At 34.8% G+C, this 23,263-nt stretch overlaps 1 protein-coding gene across 2 annotated transcripts in view; it reads left to right on the forward strand.

Moving 5' to 3' along the window:
- The window catches only part of OTOGL (otogelin like), a 162,883-nt gene that overhangs the window by 111,263 nt on the left and 28,357 nt on the right, over positions 1 to 23,263 (forward strand). For both annotated transcript variants that reach the window (XM_004602698.2, XM_055118362.1), the window contains 8 exons: positions 394 to 453; positions 6,473 to 6,546; positions 10,822 to 10,999; positions 12,054 to 12,196; positions 12,429 to 12,452; positions 12,543 to 12,632; positions 14,599 to 14,788; positions 19,074 to 19,288. In XM_004602698.2, coding sequence (XP_004602755.2) covers positions 394 to 453; positions 6,473 to 6,546; positions 10,822 to 10,999; positions 12,054 to 12,196; positions 12,429 to 12,452; positions 12,543 to 12,632; positions 14,599 to 14,788; positions 19,074 to 19,288 — 974 coding nt within the window. The remainder of the gene's footprint in view (positions 1 to 393; positions 454 to 6,472; positions 6,547 to 10,821; positions 11,000 to 12,053; positions 12,197 to 12,428; positions 12,453 to 12,542; positions 12,633 to 14,598; positions 14,789 to 19,073; positions 19,289 to 23,263) is intronic.

Below are 23,263 nucleotides of genomic sequence, written 5' to 3' on the forward strand. Positions count from 1 at the left end.
AAAGTCAATCCCTGAGATCCCATATGGCTCCCCAAGCCTTGCCAGGAGCTACGTTTAGTTAAAAATAAAGGGTTGCCCAGGTTTGATCCCTCACATCTCATATGGTCCCTCAAGCCTGCCAGGAGTGATTCCTGAGCTCAGAGTCAGGAGTAAGTCCCAAGGACCACCACGTGTTGCCCCCAAATCAATAATAAACAAATCTTATAAGATTCTTGTACTTCAATAGCTTTTTTTGTGCCTAATTACTTTGGAAATGCTGTAAACTTGCCTTCTTATATGTCTCATGCATTTTCTTTACTAAAGTATTTTCCTTAATGCCGAACATTTCTGTGTGAATTATTTGGATCTAACTTTAAGCAAAACATTAACAATGGGTATTTTGCTTTATTTTAGGTGCACCTCTGATTCCTACAGAACCAGCTTTAGGTAAGCCACCTTTATCCATGTTTATAGGTATTATTTTAATTTTAGGTATTAAACAGATAATGATGCAATTTGTCTTGGCACTCTTATAACATCTACAGGTATTTACACTATTCAAAAAGCTAGAAAACCCAGAAAGTACTATTGTTCATGAAATTTTATTGGTTTAGTAGGCACTATTTTCTAAGTGGCTTCTGCCTAAGTGCCTTCCACCCACACATTTCTGCATTTCTGTTAGTATAGATAATGAAGGTTTCAAACAATATTTTGCCTAGAATTTGTTTGTTTCTAATATGTTTACTTTTGATAATGAATCACTTGACTCTAAAGAGATAACCACGCAAATGAGTTGTTCTTTGAATGCTTTTATCCCCCTTTCTGTATTCCAATCTTTAGAGGTGCATATCCCCATTGATTATTCTCAGTATAAAACTTGCCTAAAAAAGATTTAATAAACATTCACAGTGAAGCTTAAAATATTTAGTGTTTTATTACTTCTGCGATTATAATCCAGGAAAGTTAAAATATTCCATTTTTTTCTGTTAACTGTTTTTATTTATTGACTGAGTGAGGTTCTCTCACCTGCAAAAACCATTAATAATGTTTCTCATGCACATAAATTCAAAGCCATACCCAACACCATTGTACCCACCTCCCTTTCCCAAGGACCCATATGCCAATCATCTCAATCACACACCCCACACACTCAATTATGTGGATCAATTCTCCCATTGTGTTGCCTTTGGCTCTGTAGTGCTATCTTGCTGTGTATCTTAAGTCCCACATATGAGAGAGATCATTCTATATCTATCCATTTTCTTTCCTACTGTCTTCACTTAGCCTGCTATTCTTTAGTTTCACTGATGTTGCTGCAAATTGCATAATTGTGCTCTTTCTTATAGCTGCATAGTATTCTATTGGGCATATACACAATTTATACACCAACTTGTTAATCCATTCATCTGTATTTGGGCATTTGGGGTTCTTTTTATAGCTTAACTATTTACTAAGTGCAGCAGTGAGCATTGGTGTGTATGTATGCTTTCAAATTAATATTTTTGAATATTGAGGATAGATGCCAAGAAGCGGTATCACTGAGTCAGATGGTGCTTCTGTTTTTTTTTTTGTTTGTTTGTTTTTTGGATAGATCTCCATATTGCTTTCTGCAGAGGCTAATCCAGACAACATTCCCAGTGACAGTGTATGAGTTTTTTTTTCTCACTGAAACCCTGTCAACATTGACTGTTTACACACCATTTGATATTTGCCATTTTCACTGACATGATATGATATATCATTGTTGTTTTGATCTGTATTTCCCTAATTGTGAGTGATGATCAGCACTTTTCATATGTCTTCTATGGGAAAGTGTCTATTCATCCCCATTCCCCATTTCTGAATGGAGTGGTTGATATCCAAGATCAATAAAGTATTCACAAAACTGAACCCCAGAAAACCAGTATTGGAATAGGCTTTGTTCTTTATATTTTTGTTGCTGTCTTTGCCCCTTTGTTCGACTCATTAAAGACCCTTTGCAGTCAGTTTCCTGGAATTCTAGTTTAACCTAGAGATCTCTGATTCATTTTGTGAATGGTGTAAAGTTTGGTTCTAACTTAATTATTTTGCATGTGGTTCTCCAGGTTTTTGAATGGTGTAAAGTTTGGTTCTAACTTAATTATTTTGCATGTGGTTCTACAGGTTTTTCCAGCACTATCTGATGAAGAATTTTTTTTCTTGCTTCACTTCATCTATTTGGCTCCTTTTTCATAGATTAGCTGCCCCCAAATCTGGGAACTCTAACTCAGAGCTTTCTATTCTGTTCCATTGTTTTCCAGGTCTATAGACCAGTACCATGCAGTTTTGATTATTATAATTTTGTGGTATGTTCAAATTTGGAAACAAAAAGCATTTTATAATCTTTTTTTCCCCTAGGACTGCTTTGGCTATTAAACAGGTTTTATGGTTCCATAAAAATTTTAGTAGAATTTGTTCCATGTATGAAAATCATCAATGAAATATTAAATTATTTTATTTAATAGCTTTAATTGAATAGCAGCTCTTCCAGGTATAATTTTGGAATTTGAGAAATGTGGAGGTAATTGTGATCAAAGCAGAAGCTTTACCCTAAAATACAGAATAACCCATAGATTGCTGTGATATTGCAATAGTAATAAAATATTAGCAGGAGGAATCTTACACTTTTTTTTTAGATTTTGACTTCAGGAAAATTATAGGAGGTAGGAGTTAGAAAAGCTAGAAGTTAGAAGTGTTTCAGCTAGCAAATGAAGCATGCACAAAGGTCTAGAATTAAGAGAAAACATATTGCACTAAGATTTCAAGCAGGTTTCTGTGTTTTGAAAATATAAGTGGGAAATTATATAGAGGCAGATGAAAGAGATTATCAGAAAAGATTTGTAGCAGTGAACTTGGATGCTCCCATACAATAACGCCCCCCCCCCCACAAAGGCAATTGCTGACAACTTAAGGATTTTAGGAGTTCCATGATATTTTTCAAATAATAACCTCACTATAACCATCACTATTGTTACATTATTTTAAAAGTTATCACCTATTGAATACATGTATACAAGGCATTGGACTAAAGATTTCATATATATATGTACATATATACATATATGTCTATTACATCAAATCTTTATAAAAATAGGGGCCGGAGCGATAGCACAGTGGGTAGGGCGTTTGCCTTGCATGCGGCCGACCTGGGTTCAATCCCCGGCATCCCATATGGTCCCCCAAGCACCGCCAGGAGTAATTCCTGAGTGCAAAGCCAGGAGTAACCCCTGAGCATCGCTGGGTGTGACCCAAAAAGCAAAAAAAAGAAAAATCTTTATAAAAAATCCTATGAGAAGAGTCTGGAGGTGTAGAACAGGAATTAAGACACTTGTCTTGCATGTAACTGACCCTGCTTTGGTCTCTGACACTGCTTATGGCCTCCAAGGACAGTCAGGAGTGATCCTTGAGCACAGAGCTCGGAGTAGCTCTGAGTACTACCGAGATGTGGTTCCCAAAGCAAAAATAAAATTAAAAAGTACTATGGAATATGTTTTATTACCCTTATAGAGGTGAGGTATTGTTCAACTTATGTGATATTTTAGGCATCCACACATTTAACTAAAGCTTATTTGAGAGAATCTGAATGTAGTTATTTTTGTATTATTTAATAAATGTATGAATGAAAATGTAATTCTAATATTCAAGAAATTAACTGTTAAGTATTCTAAATATTTTATTTGTTTTGCTTTTTTTTTCTTCTGGTGCTTGGGATTGAACCAGGAGCCTTACACAGACAAGACAAGTGTTCTACTGCTCACCTGGCAGTACTCCCAGTGTGGTCCGGAGGGATAGTGTCATGCTCAGGATCAGATCTAGTGCTCCTACAAACAAAAAATTTGAAATCCCATAATATAGTAACTCTAGTGATATATCAATTCTAATAAAAATATTCCAAATTAATTATTAATATAAATATTTCAAACATCCAAAATTTGAAACACAAAAGTCAATATTTAAAGAATATTAATTATATTCTATAATCCTTACAGGTGAGAAAACTCTCTTTAAAGTAAGGTAACTTATATTTATAAAAGGCATGATCCAATATATGGATTAGTTTAAGGAATCCACTGAAACATAGTAGTACTAATAAATGTGCACTTAATACCAAACCAGCAAACTTACAAAATATAAAATCTCTATATAAATGGACTGTCCTTGCATATTAGTAATAAACAACTTAAAAAAGAAACTAAGTAAATAAATCCATTTATAAGAACATAGGACAAAATTTCCTGGACACCGAGTTCCAGCTGAGACCTCTGGGCAATCTTGGGAGAGTGTTGGGCCAGGTTCCACCTTGCCAAAGCACTGATAGTTGCACTCACACCCCAACAACTGTCTCCATGTGGCAGGCCAGATTGCCCAATTAAATATTCTGGATTTTCTGGAGCAAGTGCTCTAAACACTATGGCACTAACATCACAATATGAACACACCAGATTGGACGGGAATGTAACATAGTAGAAGCCAACTCATCTCCGCTAACAAAAACATGAACACAGAAGTCTTAACCTGCAACAACAGCTTAGTAAACCCTCAGACTAGGACACAGCATCTCCATTGTGAGATACAGCAATTTTTACAAATTTTCTTTTATTGAACTAATTTTTTATCATTCCATTAGCCATTTAGTGATAATATGGAATTTAAATTGATTATTGGGAGCCTGCTATAAGGGTAGGCTTGAGGAGAAGTTGGGAATTTAGAGAAAACGATGGAGAAAAGGTGAGAGTGGTGGTGGTGGAATTGGTATTGGAATGTTGAATGCTTACAATGAAATATCATCAATAACCTTGTAAATCACAGTGTTTAAATAAAGTAGTGGGAAAAGTATAAAAATAATAAAGCAAGAATATGTTAAGCAAAATAAGTGCATATTTTTATAATACAAATCGCAAATGATTACATAAAAATAAGGAAGATAAATGAAAAGATATCCATGCCAAGGAGTAAAGAGTTAAGGGGAGAAGATAAAAATAACCTCACTTTGATTTAAGGTAATCCCTAAAAAGTTCCAAATGACTCCATTACAAGAATAAGTAAATTCATTTATAATTAACATGCAAATACAAGGTAGCTGGACTAGCTAAAGTAATCTTGAAAAAAGGGAACATAGTTATAAGACTTAATTACATTCCAATTTAAAAACTTAAGCAAAGCTATCACTAGGAGACATTTTGATCATGAGGACTCTATACACACACACACACCATCAATACTTATAACATTTTGATGATTTTAGAATATCATGAACTGTAACTCATGAACAATGAACTCTATTGCTAAGATACATGACTTTCCAGTCACTAGAATTTTCCATGACTCTGTGCTTGTGTTGGGTCAGAGCTTTCCTTCTTTTTCTGTTTCCTTAAATCTTATGATGCTGGAATTTAAAGATACATGAGTATAGATCAAATATCATGTTGTATAGAAGATGCAACTTTAAAAATCATCACATTTCTCATAATACCAGGGTATGACTTTTTTATTTTTTGCTTTTTGGGTCACAACTGGCAGTGCTAAGGGGTTACTCCTGGTTTTGCACTTAAGAATCACTCTTGGCAGTGCTCGGGTGACCATAGAGAATGCTGGAAATCAAACCCAGGTCAGCCAAGTGCAAGGCAAATGCCCTATCCGCTGTGCTATCAATCGAGCCCTGGATGTGACTTTTTAATCTACTTCAGCTGTTCAATAATTTACAAACTATGACTTACGTATAAATTAAAGACTACTTACAAAATTAATTTTATTTAAAGAGTGTTTCATCTGTTCCAGCCAGAGTGAATAATAGCCAACCCAAATCTGTTCATGTTTTGGGTCTTAATCCCCAAAATTGGTGAATACAGGAACTTTACCGTTCTGCTTAAATTAAAAATCCTGAGATGGCGAGATTATCCTAGGTTAATTAATTGGGCCTTGTATAATCACAAGATTCCTTACAAGAGAGATTCTGGAGAACTGGAGTCGGAGGTGAATGTCTGAGATAAGGAGGAGTATGGGAGTGGGGTAGGGAAAAGAGGGAGAAAGAAATAATGGAAAAGAACTAAATCTTGATACTCTGACTTAGTCGCACTACTTCAAAATCTTTTATATTTTTCAAAACACAACACCGTTTGTAACTCATATGAAACCTTTTGGTGATGTATTTTATATTTTTCACCTATTCAAACAATTGTGTTGATTGAATAGGTGAAAAATATAAAATACATCTATGCAGGCAATTGAAGATATTTGTAGAATGTTGGTTAAAAGTCAGGGGACTGAGTCAGAATTACTGAGTTCAAGATCTGCTGTTTTCCTCCCTTCTCCTTTCTGAAGATAATCTATAAGATGACAATATTCTTATTGTTTAGTCATTAGCTTCTTGTAGAAATGAGTGAAAACCTACATAAAATGTCTTAGTGCGGTTTCTTCCACATATGAACTCAGTACCTAATTTTACTAATGGATCAGGCTTCTTTCTCTTTAACAGGTCCAGAAATGATCACTCCAACAGATATCACTCTGTTTGATATGCTAACACCGACCCCAGGTTTGGAATGTGAGGTATGACTAGGTGGTCAATTCCAACTATTTGTCAAGTTCTCATAACATGTGTTCAAGTTTCTATTATCACTATACAAATGCTATTAAACTATTTTTATTGCTATGTTCTCTCTTTCTAAAAGATAATTTTAATTCTATGATTTCTCAATTGATTCGGATATTTCTTTCATAAAACAATGAATATAATTTATTAGAAAATTTTGGTTTCATTTAAATGAAGAAAAAGTTTTTAACACATATTCATGATCCATTTGGAGGAGAAAGAATACAGTTGTTGGATGATCAGCAGAGGGCACGGAAAATTGGGTGGATGCAGAAGGATTCTCCTTCCCTTGGTCTGTTAGGCATTTGATCACACTAAGAAAGTAAAGTAAATTAAAATTTGGTGTTGAGTGAGTCTCTTCAATAAATTACATAATTGTGCTTCTTTGAAATTTAGACATTCAAAAGTATTTATTAAGCATCCTTGATATGCCAGTTGACAAAGGTAATTTGAGAGGCAAAAATGATGAGCCTATGCTTATAATAATCTTGCCTAAGACTTGAGCAATTATTGCTTTCCTCTAACTGTGCCACTTATATTAATAAACAAGAGATGTTTATTTTGCATCATTTCTGGCCAACTACTATTTAAGTGCCATGAATACAGTAATAGCAAATTTGGCAAAAATTCATGCCTTGATATAAATCACTAAAGTTTTAAAGGAGATTTTAAAAGAAGAAGTATTTTCAATGACACAGAAAATCCTAACTTGCAAAGTAAATTTTGAACAAAACATAAGAATTTTAGAGAGTAGAACACGAAAACAAGCATAGCAACTGTACACCAGGTAGAAATCAAATACAGATTTGATTTACCTTGTGGTAAGATATGCAAGATGTATTAGGAGAAAAAATATTGAGGTCATTGAGCTTGTGAGGGAAAAAAATAAATAAATAATGTAAATAATGACCTTCTAAAACATACTTTAAGGGGTTCAGATATAATTATCTTTACAGTTAATTATAAAGAATGAATTTTTAAAAGATACATAAAAGGGCTGGAGAGATGATACAACATGTACAGTGCTTGCCCTTGCATGTTGCTGACCTGGATTTGATGCCCAGAAACCCATAAGTTCCCTCGGAGTCAGCCAGGAGTGATCCTTGAGTGCAGAGTTAGGAGTAAGCTCTGAGCACCACAGGGTGTGGCCCCCAAATGCAAAACCAAACAATTAAATTAAACCAAATTAAATTAAAGATACAGAAAGATGCTGAATATTTCTGAGTAGAGAAAAAAATTGCATGATCCAACATATTTCAGGATTATTTATGCTGCTGTGTTGAGAATAGGATAAAAATAGACAGAATTCATTGGAAAGATATTTTAGAAATATAGGAAAAGTTAAGGTGAACTAAATCAGCAGGTCACAGTGGAAATGGTAATAAATGCCCGGATTCTAGATATATTTTGGAAGTTAAGGCTGCAGAATTTGCTGAAAGATGTGATAAAGAGATTCTAATTTTTTTGCCTTGGTAATGAAATTTGACATTTATTTTCCAAATGGGGGAAATTGTAGGAAGTAAAAGTCTGCAGTGGGTATAATGAAGAGTTCAATTTTGCTATGAGTAGCTTGAGATTTCTTTGAAATCCCATAATGCTATGGATATGCAAATCTGATGGACATATAGAGTTTAGATTGGAGGTTAGGAAGATTGGAGGTTAGGTTAGGAGGTTAGGAAGAAACAGATTTAAGGAACTCTCATAACATAAATGACATTAAAGATTATGGACCCACAAAGGGAGTGAATGCAGATAGAAACTAGTACTGCTGCTACAGTTTTTTTTCTTTTTTTTTCTTTTTGGGTCACACCCAGCGATGCACAGGGGTTACTCCTGGCTCTGCACTCAGGAATTACTCCTGGCGGTGCTCAGGGGACCATATGGGATGCTGGGAATCGAACCCGGGTCCACCGCGTGCAAGGCAAACGCCCTACCCGCTGTGCTATCGCTCCAGCCCCTGCTGCTACAGTTTTATTAGGCTCAGAAATGATGACAATAACGCAGAGCATATTAATTTGTAAAATAGGAGGAAAGGAAGAGATTGGTATGGAAGTTGCTAAGAAAAAAAATCGTTCAAAGGAAAGTTGGAGAGATGGTTACTGTAAGTGCCTTTCATGCACCTGACCCATAAGATCCCCAGAGCATCACCAGATGCAATGCTTGACCCCGGTTCAGCAAATTGGGTGTGGCCCTGGAGGCCCTAAGCACCATTGGGTGGTGCAAGTAATTCCTGGCACTGCATGGCCAATCGGCATTCCAGCATCCGTGGGTCTAGTACAGAAACATCTAACCTGGTTGGCCAAAATGGATTGGCAGCTTGAGGACTTCTAGGAGGCCCCTCAAAGAAAATATTTTAAGTGGCCAGAGCGATAATACAACTGGTAGGGAATTTGCTCTGCATGTGTCAGACTGGTCCCCCGAGTACCACCAGGAGTAATTCCTGAGCTAGGAGTAAGCCCTGAGCATCGCCGATGTGACCCCAAAAGCAAAATATATATAATTTATAATGTTATATATAACATATATTTAAATTAATATGGTATTTTAAACTATACTTAATGTATCTAACGCTCAAAAATAATAGTCTGAGAATTGATAATCAAATTTAGCAATTTCATTGGCAACCTTATTAATATATTTTCAAAAAATAAATTGTTTTAGTAAAGAGAAAAATACAGATTTATTTTAGGTAATTTCTGCTTTGCTGTAGAGAGAGAGGCTTTCGGTCCTCTAATTGCTTTTATTTTGTGATTAATTAGAAAGTTAGTATTGGAATTGATGAAGACTTGTACAGGAAAATATTGGAAAATTGAACTTGATAATGTGTCGCTATTTGACTCTTAAACCCAGTTATGCTCACTAAATAATTTCACTATTTAAAAATGTATTTAACTTTATCATTATTTTAAATCACATGGAATATTAGAATGATAAATATTGACCCCAAATTTAAGAAAAGTAAATGATATACAATAATACTTCATAGAAGTTATTTTTTCTTCCCCCATTCCCTGAGGTGAAGAATAGAACAGGTGTTTTTTGTTTTTTGTTTTTTGTTTTTTGTTTTTTTGCTTTTTAGGTCACACCTGGCGATGCACAGGGGTTACTCCTGGCTCTGCACTCAGGAATTACCCCTAGCTGTGCTCAGGCGACCATATGGGATGCTGAGATTCAAACCCGGGTCGGCCGCGTGCAAGGCAAACGCCCTACCCGCTGTGCTATCTCTCCAGCCCTAGAGCAGTTTTTTTTCCTTTTTTCTTTTTGGGTCACACCTGGCGATGCACAAGGGTTACTCCTGACTGCACTCAGAAATCACCCCTGGTGGTGCTCAGGGGACCATATGGGATGCTGAGAATCGAACCCAGGTCAGCCTCGTGCAAGGCAAACACCCTACCCACTGTGCTATCACTCCAGCCCCAAAGATAGAGCAGTTTTTCAGAGCACAGACTTCACACTAATAATGATAATACCTGAATTCTTCCTCTACCACCAGTGACTGTAGGATTTTGGGAATATTATTTTGCTTATCATTTTGATGACCTAGTCTATAAAATGTTGAAAATATAATACTTACCTGAGAGGCTTATTGTTATGGGCAGGATGGCTTGAACAATATCAATAACCTAATATTTTGTATAAATGTTTATGCTTGGTATAATTGTATCCATAATTTAAATAGAATACAACTTATAAATCTTGAAAAATCTATTGCTTATTTATTTAAATTATTTATCTGGACTAACATAAACTGTCTGTAAAACTTAACTACTAGAGGACAGAATGATAGTATAGGGTTCATCTTGGGTGTATAAAGTTTGCTTGCAAAATACTGATGTAGAAAATTTCCTTTTGTGCCTGAGTATGTGGATAATTTTGTTGTTGAATCGATATTAATGTAAAGCTTAAAAGAGCATGTGATGAGTATTTTAGTCATTGGGGCGCTTGAGTCACACCTGACTGCTCCCTGCTCTGTTCTAGGGGGTCATTACTGGTAATGCTCGGAGTACAACGTGATCCCCTTGCAAAGCTTGAACTTAGCCCTTTGAGCTTTCTTCCTGGCTCTTTTAATGTACTTTGGAGGGGCTACAGAAACAAAAGGTCATAGTGAAATTTTAACTATCTTTCAAAAGCTCTTTTACTTAGAAATACACAATAGAATGGGGAAACGTTGTTTATTGAAATACTGATTAAAATAGAAAAACAGTCCATCTATATTCTTTTTGTATTTACAGCCTCAACAATTTGATCCTGTTTATAATTGTAGTCAATACATATGCCTTAATATGGAATGGAAGTTGTACAATTGGTCTCTTAATTGCCCTAAAGATGTGGAAATGCCTGACTGTGGTTTCCGGGGAAGGCCTGTCCAGGTGAACAGTGATATCTGCTGTCCTGAGTGGGAATGTCCTTGTAAGTTTACGTTCTTATGTGCCAATAAAGTTTTCATCAAGAATTACTGTAATTTTCCAGCTCATCACCTCATCAAGATAAAATTATTATTGAACTTCCTTTAATTGTTTTAGTATGTAGGTAACATTGGAGGTTTTTTCTATATATATATATATATATACATATATATATTTTATTGAATCACCATGAACTACACTTACAAAGCTTTCATGTTTGAGTTTCAGTCATACAATGATCGAACATCCATCCCTCCACCAGTGTACATTCTCCACCAACAATGTCCCCAGTATCTCTCCCTCCACATCCAACCCCTCCCCCTGCCTCTATGGCAGACAGTTTCCCTCTACTTATGGGCATTATGGTTTGCAATACAGATAAAGAGAGAAGCCATCATGTTTGGTCCTTTATCTACATTTAGCACAAATATCCAATCCCTCTAACCTTCATTGACTTAGTGACTCCTTCTTTATCCCAGCTGCTTTTTCCCCCAGCATGTAAGGCTGTGTGATTGTTTCAGCTGTGAAACAATCTTCCTGACCCTTGTCTCTACTGTTCATGGGTGTTAGTCTCATATTATGAAATTTTATATTCCACAAATGAGTGCAGTCATTCTATATCTGTCCCTCTTTCTGACTCATGATACTCTCCATGTCCATTCACTTACATGCAAATTTCATGATTTCGTCTTTCCTAACAGCTACATAGTATTCCATTGTGTATATGTACCAAACTTTCTTTAACCAGTCATCTGTTCTCAGGCACTCAGGTTTTTTCCAGATTCTGCCTATTGTGAACAGGGCTGCAATAAATAGAAGTGCAGATGTCATTTCTACTGTTTTATTTTTTTCATCTCTGGGATATAGTCCCAGAAGTGATATTGCTGGGTCATATTTGAGCTCAATTTCTATTTTTTGGAGGAAAGACCATATTGTTTCTTTGGAGTTATTTCTCTTCAAAAGTTCAAGACTAATTGAAAATATTTTTAAAGAGTATTAATACTACAAGTGCAGTTAACTTATTGATATACTAAATCCTGTCTCTACCGTTTTTTCAGGCCGGTGTTCCATGTTGTCAGAGTTAAGCATTATTACATTTGATGGGAATAACGCAGCATTATATAGCATGGCTTCTTACATTTTAGTAAGAATTCCTGGGGAAGTTATAGTTGCTCATATTGAAAAATGTTCCATAAATCAGGTAGGTAATAATCTATCATTTTTGTCAACTCTTTATAAATTTATATCTGAAATATGTTATAATATTAGGTAGCCTCAAAGTAAGAAGGGACATAAAAATTCACTGATAAATCTCCTGATACTTAAAGATTCATATCAGTATATTTAGAATTTATAATGTATATTTAAGTAATATTTTTAAAAGTCAAGCAATAGCTTTTTACAATTTTTTGTATCCATTTCTGCTCCCCCAGAATGAAAACTCATTCAAAAAGCTCGTAAGTATTTGTAAAGTTTTTAAATCATAAATCCATTCTGTTTATTGCTAAAGTTATGCTTAAATTCACAGTTTTTATTTTCAAATTAAGGCTTCTTCTGGAAGAATCTCTGGACTTTGCTTTAAGAAGCTAAACTTGACAACTATTCATAAAGTACTTGTCTATCGGATAGCAAGAAAGGTAAGAATACATAATTTAAAATAACCTAATAACACTAAGATGAGAACTAGAACTTATGTAGAAAAAAATATTCCCAAGAGGGAATATTAATAAAATCAGTAGTATTTTTAAAAATAATTCTTTTTAATAGCCATTTACAGCATAATTTTTAAAAACATGACATTTCTCCTTACATAAATGGGCAACTGCTGTAAATACCTCTCGCTTTTTGAGGATAAATATAATAACAATGTCAAATGTACACAAATTCTCCTAGATAGTGTGAATGGCCAAGATTATTAGTTTCAGACTTAATATTAGTGTTTCAAATTTGACAAAGAGAAATTATGTGAAAAAAAAAGGGATTCCAAGGGTTGAAAAGAGAAATAGCTAAGAATATCAGAATAAAGACAGTATACAAAGAGAAAAACAGATGGAAACAGAAGCAGATGAAATGTTCATCTATCAATTTTAAGGTGAATAAAACATACTTAAAATAAGAAAAAAAGAATATTTAATCTTACTAAAATAAATAGAGAACATTGACTTAGAATTTGAGAAGGAACTATTTTGTTTTATAGGAAAAATATTTTTCCTGAGGAATTAATTTTAATCAGATGAATATGAGTTCTAAGCTGTCTGATTAGTTAGTATCTAAATGTTCTCTCAAAGTATAAAAAAAATGTGTAAATATTTGGATTTCAATGACTGGGATGTTAAATACTTTGACAAATTATTTTATAATCATAGGTTCACACATTATAATATGGAAACATTATTTAAGTAAACTAAATATTGTTCTGTGCTAGAAAATTTAATTTTAAGTAAAACTTTAAAAATGTGTATATGAGATAACTTTAGGGATAATAACATTTATATATACTTTTGATTTGTATGAAGCCATTATATTTTTTAAAAAGTTTATGAAATAAACTTCAGCCTGAGCTATTAACAGGAACATTCCATTGAAAGTACTTATTTTTGGTGTCAGCTGAATTCATCCCTGATCATTAATTTGACTAAAAATTAATCATTTAATAATAAGTTAGTGAAAGTTTACATGATAAAATGAAAAGGTCCTAATCTTGAGTAAAGTATAGCTATGTGTATGAGGTGCAATTATGTGCTCATGTAATTATATGCGTGTAATTATTTGCTCATTTGAAAGCTATTGTAGGAATTACAATGGTAGAGTTCTGACCACTATATCTAGGAAACAAAATAATAATCATTTAACTATCATTTTGAAAGCTCAAATATGTGTTTTTTAGGGCGTGACACCTCAGAGAAGTATTAAAAATGAGTAGACATGAACTAGGCAAGAAGAAAGATACTTTAGTCTGAAGTGACATGGGAGGAAAGTGAGAAATTGAATTGTTAGTCAGGCATAAATCCAACACACTGCTGCTTAGAGTATGTGATTCCATGTCATTGTCATAATTTAAAGTTTTGCTATAATTAATCCTTGGACTGCCTATGTTTGATTTGCCAAGAGTACAAGTCGAAAGTACATAGTCTAGAATTCTGACCAAAACTTAAAAAGTAGAATTTGCTAGGACCCTGGATTTTTAAGTTTTAGAAGATGATTTGTATAAATATTTTAGTTAAGTACTAACTGGAATGATCAAAGAAATAACCCAAGTTGGAAAAGGTTTCCAAAATAATTGTTTACTAAATTAATTTTGGAGGGCAATGATATAATCAAAAGATTTTGAGGTAGATAGAAAAATATACATTACATAGATGAAAGTTCAGTTTTGAAAAAGTAAATGGCAGCGAGAAAAAGAATGGAAACAGAAAATCGTAAGACTCACTGAAGGAACAATAAAAAGCTTAGCAATTAAAAGCATTTTTTAAAGCTTAAAATTTAAAACAACAGCTTCTATTAAATCAGAAGTGAAATTATATGAATGCTAATTTTAATGAGTACATTATTTAAGCATCAACATTTTTTCCTAACAGATGTGAATCTATTCTGTCATTTTAGGTAGAAGTGGATTCTATTGTTGTGCCTTTACCCTTTTCAAGTCAAGAACTGTCCATAGAGGATTCTGGCACAATGTATGTGATTACTACTCCAGCTGGACTAATCATAAAGTGGGCTCATCTGACAGGAATTGTCGACATTCATTTTGGATTTCAATTTAACTTGTCATCTTCCACAGAAGGGCTTTGTGGTGAGCCTGCTGTTCTTAGCTCTCTGTTTTCTTCGACCTGTTCATTTTATGTTACTGTGGCCCCAGCTGTCAACTTTTCAATTTTAAGATGTGATATTAGCTTTCAGTTCCCCATGTGAATATCAATGGAAGCAATGACTTTTTAAAGAAATAGGCAAAGAAGCAAGAAATGAGTTCAGTTTGGGTGTCTCATAAAATTAATTATATGCTGATCATTATGTCTATGAAACTGTTTATGTTTCTGCAGTTCATCTTTATAGAGTATTAATGAAGTGCCAAGAATTAATTTGCATACTTTAACTCATTTATTTTTAACAATACTTCTAAGAGGCTATAGTGCTAATGCTATTTTCAAATAAGAAGATTAAGAAGATTAAAAGCTTAAATAATGTTGTTTCTTTCTAATTTATTTTTTAAATTTCACGTTGAAGAAAAAAACCTAGCCATTTGTCTTGTAATGTTCTGAATATTTGTTCAAGTTTCCTTTTAAAGTGTAATGCTTAGATGTGCTTTTTCTGCATCTAGTTTAATATGTTACAATATGTTACATAGATACATAAAGTCATCAAAATATAAGAATATGTATTTTGACTGATGTAACTAGACTTATTGTGGTTATTATTTTAAATATAGAATCATTATATTGGACCTCTAATGTTGATAAAAGTCTCTACATCAATTATGCCTCAATTTAAAAACAGTTGTAAGTTTTGAGTTAAGTTGGAAATACATTTAGATACATAACAAAATTTAAAAAAACCAATATTCTGATGTCTTTTGTAAAGTTGCACCCTCTACAAATTGTGATCTCACATAATGTCAGTTTCCTCCATTTAAAAAATGAGAATAATAATAATATACCTTCAAGTCTGTGAGAACTCAATGCAAAGTTGATGTGAAGCACTTAATACACTACACGGGGGGGCGGGGGGTATACCGGGGTGGTGGAATATGGACACTGGTGAAGGGATGGTGTTTGAATACGGTATAACTGAGACATAAACCTGAGAACTCTGTAACTTTCCACATGGTGATAAAATTTAAAAAATATAAATTTTAAAAAAAAGGAAAATAAATAAATAAATAAATAAATAAATAAATAAATAAATAAAATACACTACACACACTGATACTGGTGCAGTAATTTGTCTTAACTGAGCCAGACCCAAGTGTGAACCGGTATGTACTGGTGTCAGTATGTCTATATACACAGTCAGCAATTGCTTACTTAGGATCAGAGAGATGGGACAGAGAATAAGTCGCTTGGTTAGTATGTGGCTGACGAGGTTCCATCCCTCGTCATAGACCTCTCAAGCACTGCCAAGATGATCCTTGGGCACAGAGCCAGGAGTAGTCCCTGGGGAACACCAGGTGTGGCTCCTCCAAAATAAAAAAAAAATGTTTATTTTATATACGTGTACATGTATATTTACCTCAGTAAGTGTTCATTGAGTGAAATTTTATGGATCAGCCCTGTGCTTATCACTGTATCACTGTCATCCCATTGCTCATTGATTTGCTCGATCGGGCACCGGGAACACCTCCATTGCGAGAATTGTTGTTACTGTTTTTGGCATATCGAGATACTCTCGGTAGCTTGCTGGCTCTCTGAGAGGGGTGGAGGAATTGAATCCTGGTTGTCTGAGTGCAAGGCAAACACCCTACCCGCTGTGTTATCACTCCAGCCCATTAGTACTGATAGCTCAAAAAAAAAATAGATTAGGTTTCTTTTTTTAACTTTCTTTTGATTTTGGTTTTGGGGCTGTACCCAGTGCTACGCAGGGGGTTTCTCTGGGCTCTGCCCTCAGGGACTATTCACGGCAGTGACTTTATGGGATGCTGGGAATCAAACCCAAGTCAGCAGCGAGCAAGGCAAATGCCATCTCCTCTGTACTATCGCTCTGTCCCCAATCAAAGTAAGTTTATTATCTTCACACATTATATAAATTTTTATATGTATATGAATCATACCCAATTTTCTGTTTTAGGGAAGTAAAACATTTCAGTAGAAAGTTTGATTAAGAGATTGACACATATCTTTTTTTTTATTCAGAACATGCTAACCATAACACAAAACTCTTTGTTGATTAAAGGTTATCATGTTGATAATTTTTATAGAATATATGTAGCATTAATATTGATAATTTAATAGTTATTATGAAATAAGAACTCGAAGAGTTGAGGAATAGATCTTTCTTTTTTTTTAGATCTTTCATTTTTTAATTTATCATCTCTATGTACTAATGTTTATGTTTGATTTTCACCTTTTTGCATTTCCACCTTTACTAAGATTTTCCTTTATGGATACAGACACTGCTAATGGGATTCCTAACAATAGATGCATACTCATTCCAGAGAAGGGGTTTGGGTCTCTTTTTAATAACCAAGGAACACTGAGTCAGATTCAAACCTCTGTATTAAGACAAGGTGACCCATTGTGGTTCGAGGGAAATCTAAGTGTTGTCAGGATCAGCAGATGGGGTACTGGCTGAAAAGGTTTTAATTGAAAAATACGTGGCCTAGAGAGTAGGGACATAAGAACAGGAGGCTTGTATCTATACATTGTTTTGCATAGTACTATGACAGGGCTATAGGAAGTGCAGCCAAATTTTGCTTGAAATATAATTTTACTTCCAATTGTATTTCTTTAGAAGTATAATGTTTTTTATATAATGGTGTCTGGTGCCAAGGAGAGAGCTGGAAGGCTGGTAGGACTACCTTGCATATATGAAACTCTGAATTTGATACCTGGAAAACATGTATCCACCTCAAGAACACGTGATATAGATCTGGTGGACCCCTCCTTGCTGAGTCCAGTATCCCTCAGGGTGGTCATTCAAGTACTGTTAAAGGAGGACCCAATCACAAATAACTTGTTTCTTCCAGTATGATTTACTTAAGTATGTTTTGTTTTATATTGTTTGGGCTTTATCTTCAGTAGATCCAACCTTTTCTGACTTTGATATAACTGCTTGAGGATTTTATGCTGGGACTGGAGAGATAGTACAGTGGGCAGGGTGCTTGCTTTGCACACAGGTGACCCAGATTCTATCTCTGGATTCCCATATGGTCCCCTGAGAAACCCCACGAGTAACTCCTGAGCAGAGAGACAGGAGTAACCCTGAGCATCACCAGGTTTGACCCAAAAAACAAAACAAAAATCAACCAAACAAAATATTTTATACCAAAATGTTGAATTTGTATATTTTATTGCAGGTTTAGAAATTAAGAGACATTATGTCATTAGGGTGGAATTTAAACAAGTTTTGATCAAGTTTCTGGGTCAATTTCTCTCTACTTTCATTGTCTTCTCCATCCTCAGCTTAGCCTTTCTCAAGGAAGCTAGAGGCTATAATAGATCAAACAATCAGTCACCAACAGACTGTCATTCCAAGGATAGGAAGTTGTCAATGTCTTAATTCCAGTTCAAATCCTAAATTTTGCAGTGACTAGATAAAACCATGGGTCTAGGTCTATGCTTCTATTGCCTTCAATAGTTGTTAATGTGGGGGAGTAACAATTACTTTTGCAATAATCTGAGCCCTCTCTTGGAGTGAAATTATATGCTAGAAGATAAAAAACGCATCATTTCCAAGAAAAAAAAACTTTCATCAAGATTAATCTCAGGGGATGGGTGCTGGGAGGAGAACATCAAATGTCTACCAACTGAAAATTAAGTATTGACTAATTTAATAACTTTTTTAATTTAGATGTGGCGGTTATAGAAGAAATTATTGAGCACAGTCTTCTCAGTCTTTGTGTTGTAAGATATTTTCTGTATTTCTTGACTTTTAAGTTCCAGGTTTCTATTTTTTCTGAGTAAGCACTGTTGCACTGTAGCACTGTCATCCGATTGTTCACTGATTTGCTTGAGCAGGCACCAGTAACATCTCCATTGTGAGACTTACTGTTATTGTTTTAGGCATATTGAATACACCATGGGTAGCTTGCCAGGTTGTGCCGTGCAGGCGAGATAATCTCGGTAGCTTGCCGGGCTCTCAGAGAGGGGCGGCAGAATCGAACCCGGGTAGGCTGCGTGCAAGGCTAACGCCCTACCTGCTGTGTTATCATTCAGGTTCTTTCTGATTAAGACAGTTATAAAATATTTTATCAAGAAATCAGATAACTCATTTAAAAAATCCATCCATATGAAAGTTGAGAGACATTTAGGATATCATTCAGTACATAATTCATTCCTTTAAAATCTATTATTAAGATAATTTCAACTGTCCAAACTTGATTTAAGTGAAAAAATTTCCCTCTACATGTCACATGCTTTTTCTAGGAATTTGCAATGATGACCCAGATGATGATCTAAAAATGCAAAATGGCACAATTATCACAAATATGGAAAACATGGAATTATTTATTGAGAGCTGGGAAATTGAGAAATCATTTAAAGTAACAACAAGAAGACCTGTCAGGAATTGCACAGAACATGATTGCAGTCATTGCTTTGAGTTATTAAATAGAAGAGTTTTTGCTCCATGCCATGATAAAGTAAGTTGAAAGTAACCATAAATAAGAAATATCACATTAGACAAGTTGAAAGTACAAGCCAATAAATTCCTACTTTTGTCATGATGTTCTTCTACAGAGAATAGTTTATCCTCAAACTTTCCATCAGTATGTTCTCAAATACAGAATTATTTACTGTTTATTTTCTTACAGAGACAGGAAGGATAGTTTTCTTTTCCCTGTTTCTTTTATTCAGTGTTATATCTATAGATTTTAAGAAAAATGAAACTGTGCTATGAATGCATTGCCATAGGGAAGAGATCTATGTTATTTGATGACTCAATATAGATTCCAACTGAATTCTTTGAGTCTAGCCTCTTAGGTATATACTTGTAATAGGGTCTATCATACTCAATTTAATTTTGTTTAGGAGTCCGTATAATTATAAACTTGAGGCAATCAGTAGATACTTTAAATCATTCATATCATTAAAAGAATGCATTGTTGGAGGTAAAGGACAGACAAAGATAGCATTCATAAATCACTAAATGAAAATGTAGGGAGCATCTAGTACTTACTAGGTAAGATTAAACTTTTGTAAGGAGAAGACAATTAAGACTCTTTTCTCTCGTTGGCCTCAAGGAGGGAAGGCAAACCTGTGAACAGACACATCACAGTGTTGGGGAGTGATACTTCAGAACCCAGTTTGGCAAAGACTTCTCAAAGTTTTAGTCATTTGAATTATCTAGTAGAAAGAATTTTCCAGGAAAGAAGAGGGAGGAATTGAGACCTAGACCGAGAAATCAATATGCAAGAGAAAGGGTGGTACTCAAAGCCATGATGGGGAAAAGACACATAGAAGGAAAGAACTTGGGAAGGAGAGTGATGGAATTGTCAAAGCATGAAGGAGCTTCCCAAGAAGCATGGTTCATGCTAGGCTTCAGGGTGAGCAAGGGAGTGGGGGGACCCTCTAGTTTCTAGTCTCTCTCTTACTTCCCAAGGAGCAGAGCTACAGGCAAGAAGTTAAGGAGAAATGGCAGACCTGTTTGATGCTGTAACTATACTTAGCAATAGCACTGCACTAGCACTGTCCTCCCATTGTTCATCGATTTGCTCGAGTGGGCACCAGTATCGTCTCCATTGTCAGTCTTGTTGTTACTGTTTTTGGCATATCAAATATGCCATGGGTAGCTTGCCAGGCTCTACCATGCGGGCGGGATACTCTCAGTATCTTGCTGGGCTCTCTGAGAGGGACGGAGGAATCAAATCTGAGTCCGCCTCCTGTAAAGCAAACGCCCTACCTGCTGTGCTATTGCTCCAGTCCATACTTAGAAATATGAATGAAAACTAATTTTAAAGGTTTCCATTTCTAAATGTATGCAATCAGAAATGATAAATAATGGAATTTTTTTTTTTAGTTTATGGTGTTCCCTCCCAGCAATCCTTAGGCTAGTTATTGGGTGTTCAGACAGTGGTAAATGAACGAACCCCTCATCCTTAAAAAAAAATGTGCTCTGACATTTGAGCCACATAAGCAGCTCCATAGCGCATACTTTTAAGTAATTTCAATGTCATTTTGATGTTTCTTAAAAGCATAATACGATTTTAATTGTGTTTTTCTTTCTAAAACTAATTTGTTGTTACTTTACAGTACTATAGAATTTCAGAGGTATAATTTCACACCACTAAATGTGTGCAAGACTTACTACCCAAGTTCTAATGTCATTCCACCATCAAAATAAAAACCCTCACTTTTTCTTCCCTCCCAGATTTTCCTTTTCCAATGCCATCAATGTTGTTTTCCTTCACTCTAGGGGGCTTTGTTCCTTTTTTGCAAATGTATTTACTTTAGTTATTTCAGTGCCACCTATGAGTGAAATCACTGGTATTGTCTTTTCATTTCTTACTTCATTTTGCACAATCATCTCACTTCCATTCATCTTATCCTCAAAAAATCAGTTTCAACCTTTCTTAATAACAGAGTATTCCATTGAGTATATAAATAACAATTTTTGTCCTTCTAAATATTGGTTTTTACATCCATAACTTATTTGGTTTATTGAATAAATCAGGAATTTTTCCGCTTCAAATATTCAAGGCAATAAAGGATGCCTGCTAATCTCAGATAGCCTGTTTGCCCAGTGGCTTTGATGGCAAAAGAAAGGAGTGCTCATAACAATCAAATTTTTCCTATAATCTTTACTCTCATTTGTAAATGTCCATGTGGCAGGCAGAAAAACAAAACAAAATACATGGGATAGAATTAAAGAATATTTATTTTTACTGAAAGGAATAGCAGTAATACGTGTAAAGGCACTAATGCAATGCATTATATGTAATATCTTTATTAAGTGATGACTAGTATTAGGGCATTTAAAAATGTTAGGCTTGCTATTTAAGTCTGTCTTCTCTCTGGATCGCATGCTACCCCTTCTATCTCCCCTCACATCTTTCTAAGTGAGTTTCAATAAAAACTATCTTGCTTCACACACGCAATTAAGACTATCATTTCACTCTTCTATGGCATGTTTTTTCTAAATATCAAGATTTGTTTTGGAGTCAGAAAATAAACATGTAAAGGGATTTTGAAAGGAAGAATCAGTGAAGCATTGTCTCTTAAGGATGTTGCTGATGAAAAAGATGCCATCAGAGTAGATCGTTATAAAACTGTGTAATATAAGAGAAGAATGAAAAAGAGTATATCCTGCTTCTACCTAAAACCCTTTAGTGCCGTTTACTTAGTCACTGGCACTTACACGCACTTTTTTACTAGATTATCTCCAGATCCTCTGGCTCTGAATCCTCCAGCTTCTTTTGTCTCTACGCTCTTCTTGTTTGCTACACTGTTATCTTTTCCAACTCTGAATAAATTACAAAATATTTTTCTACCAATGAGGCTTCTGTTTGTTCAGCTAGAGGGCTTGTTTACTTCAATTCATCTTATTGTTATTCAGCTTGATTCTATGCGAAGCATCCTCCCCTTTCTGTAGGAGGCGAGGTTTTGTGCTACACCTGGTGGTGTCATATTCTTGGTTCTTTGTTCAGGGTCTTTAGGACCAACTGCAGTGTTAGGGATTGCACAGGGGTTAATTTCATGCTAGACAAGTACCAAACTCCTGTATTATCTCTTTGGCCCTTTTATTTGTTTGTTTGTTTGTTTGTTTTTGTTTCTGTGAAGAAGGGAAGTTAAAGGTCACATCCAGAAATATTCAGGGTTTACTCTTAGCTCTGTGCTGTGTGGTGAGTCCTGCCAATACTTGGAGGACCATAAATAGTACTAGGGATAAAACTGGGGGAACTGCATGCAAGTCAAGTGCCTTGCATCTTTCTACCGCTATTCTCCTTTCAAATCCTTTTTACACAATGATATCCATAAGGAAGAGAATATATCTGTTTTTCTCACCTTTGTATTCTTTATTCCTGGCATGGTATTTAAAATAAATGATGAAAATGTACATAAATGGATTTATCAATATAGAATTCAGAAGAATCATATGTTGTGGGTGAAATAGAGAAAGGGGGACTAATTGATATCTTTGGGGGACTTCAAAATTAGAAAATGTCTAGATAAATACCCCTAGAAACATAATTCTCAGAGGAGGTAAGACCATATGTGAGGTTGAGGAGGTAACTCAAGGGTTAGGGGATGGGCTTTACGTGCTGAAGGCCCCAGGTTCAATCCCTGACATTCATGGATTCTTGTAGACTATCAGGTGTGAATTTGGTGAATTGCTGATCCTGAGGAGTGCCACTTTGTTGGGTCCCTAGCATTTAACTAATAATTAGTCATTATTATATTGGTTAAGAAAACAATAGCTAATGTGACATAATATGTTACATAAAGCTCCTATTTCAATGAGATTGTAATTTAATAAATGGTAATGCCATTTAACATCATAGAATAGGTCAAGAGCTTTCAAATTTATCTGTAATATGTAAATATTTTATTCAGTATATAAGAAGTTGATTGTAACGCATAGTTCAATATCAAAAATAAATATTATCTAGGTTGACATA

The sequence above is a fragment of the Sorex araneus genome, chromosome 10 (genome assembly GCF_027595985.1).
Source record: "Sorex araneus isolate mSorAra2 chromosome 10, mSorAra2.pri, whole genome shotgun sequence".
NCBI lineage: Eukaryota > Metazoa > Chordata > Mammalia > Eulipotyphla > Soricidae > Sorex > Sorex araneus.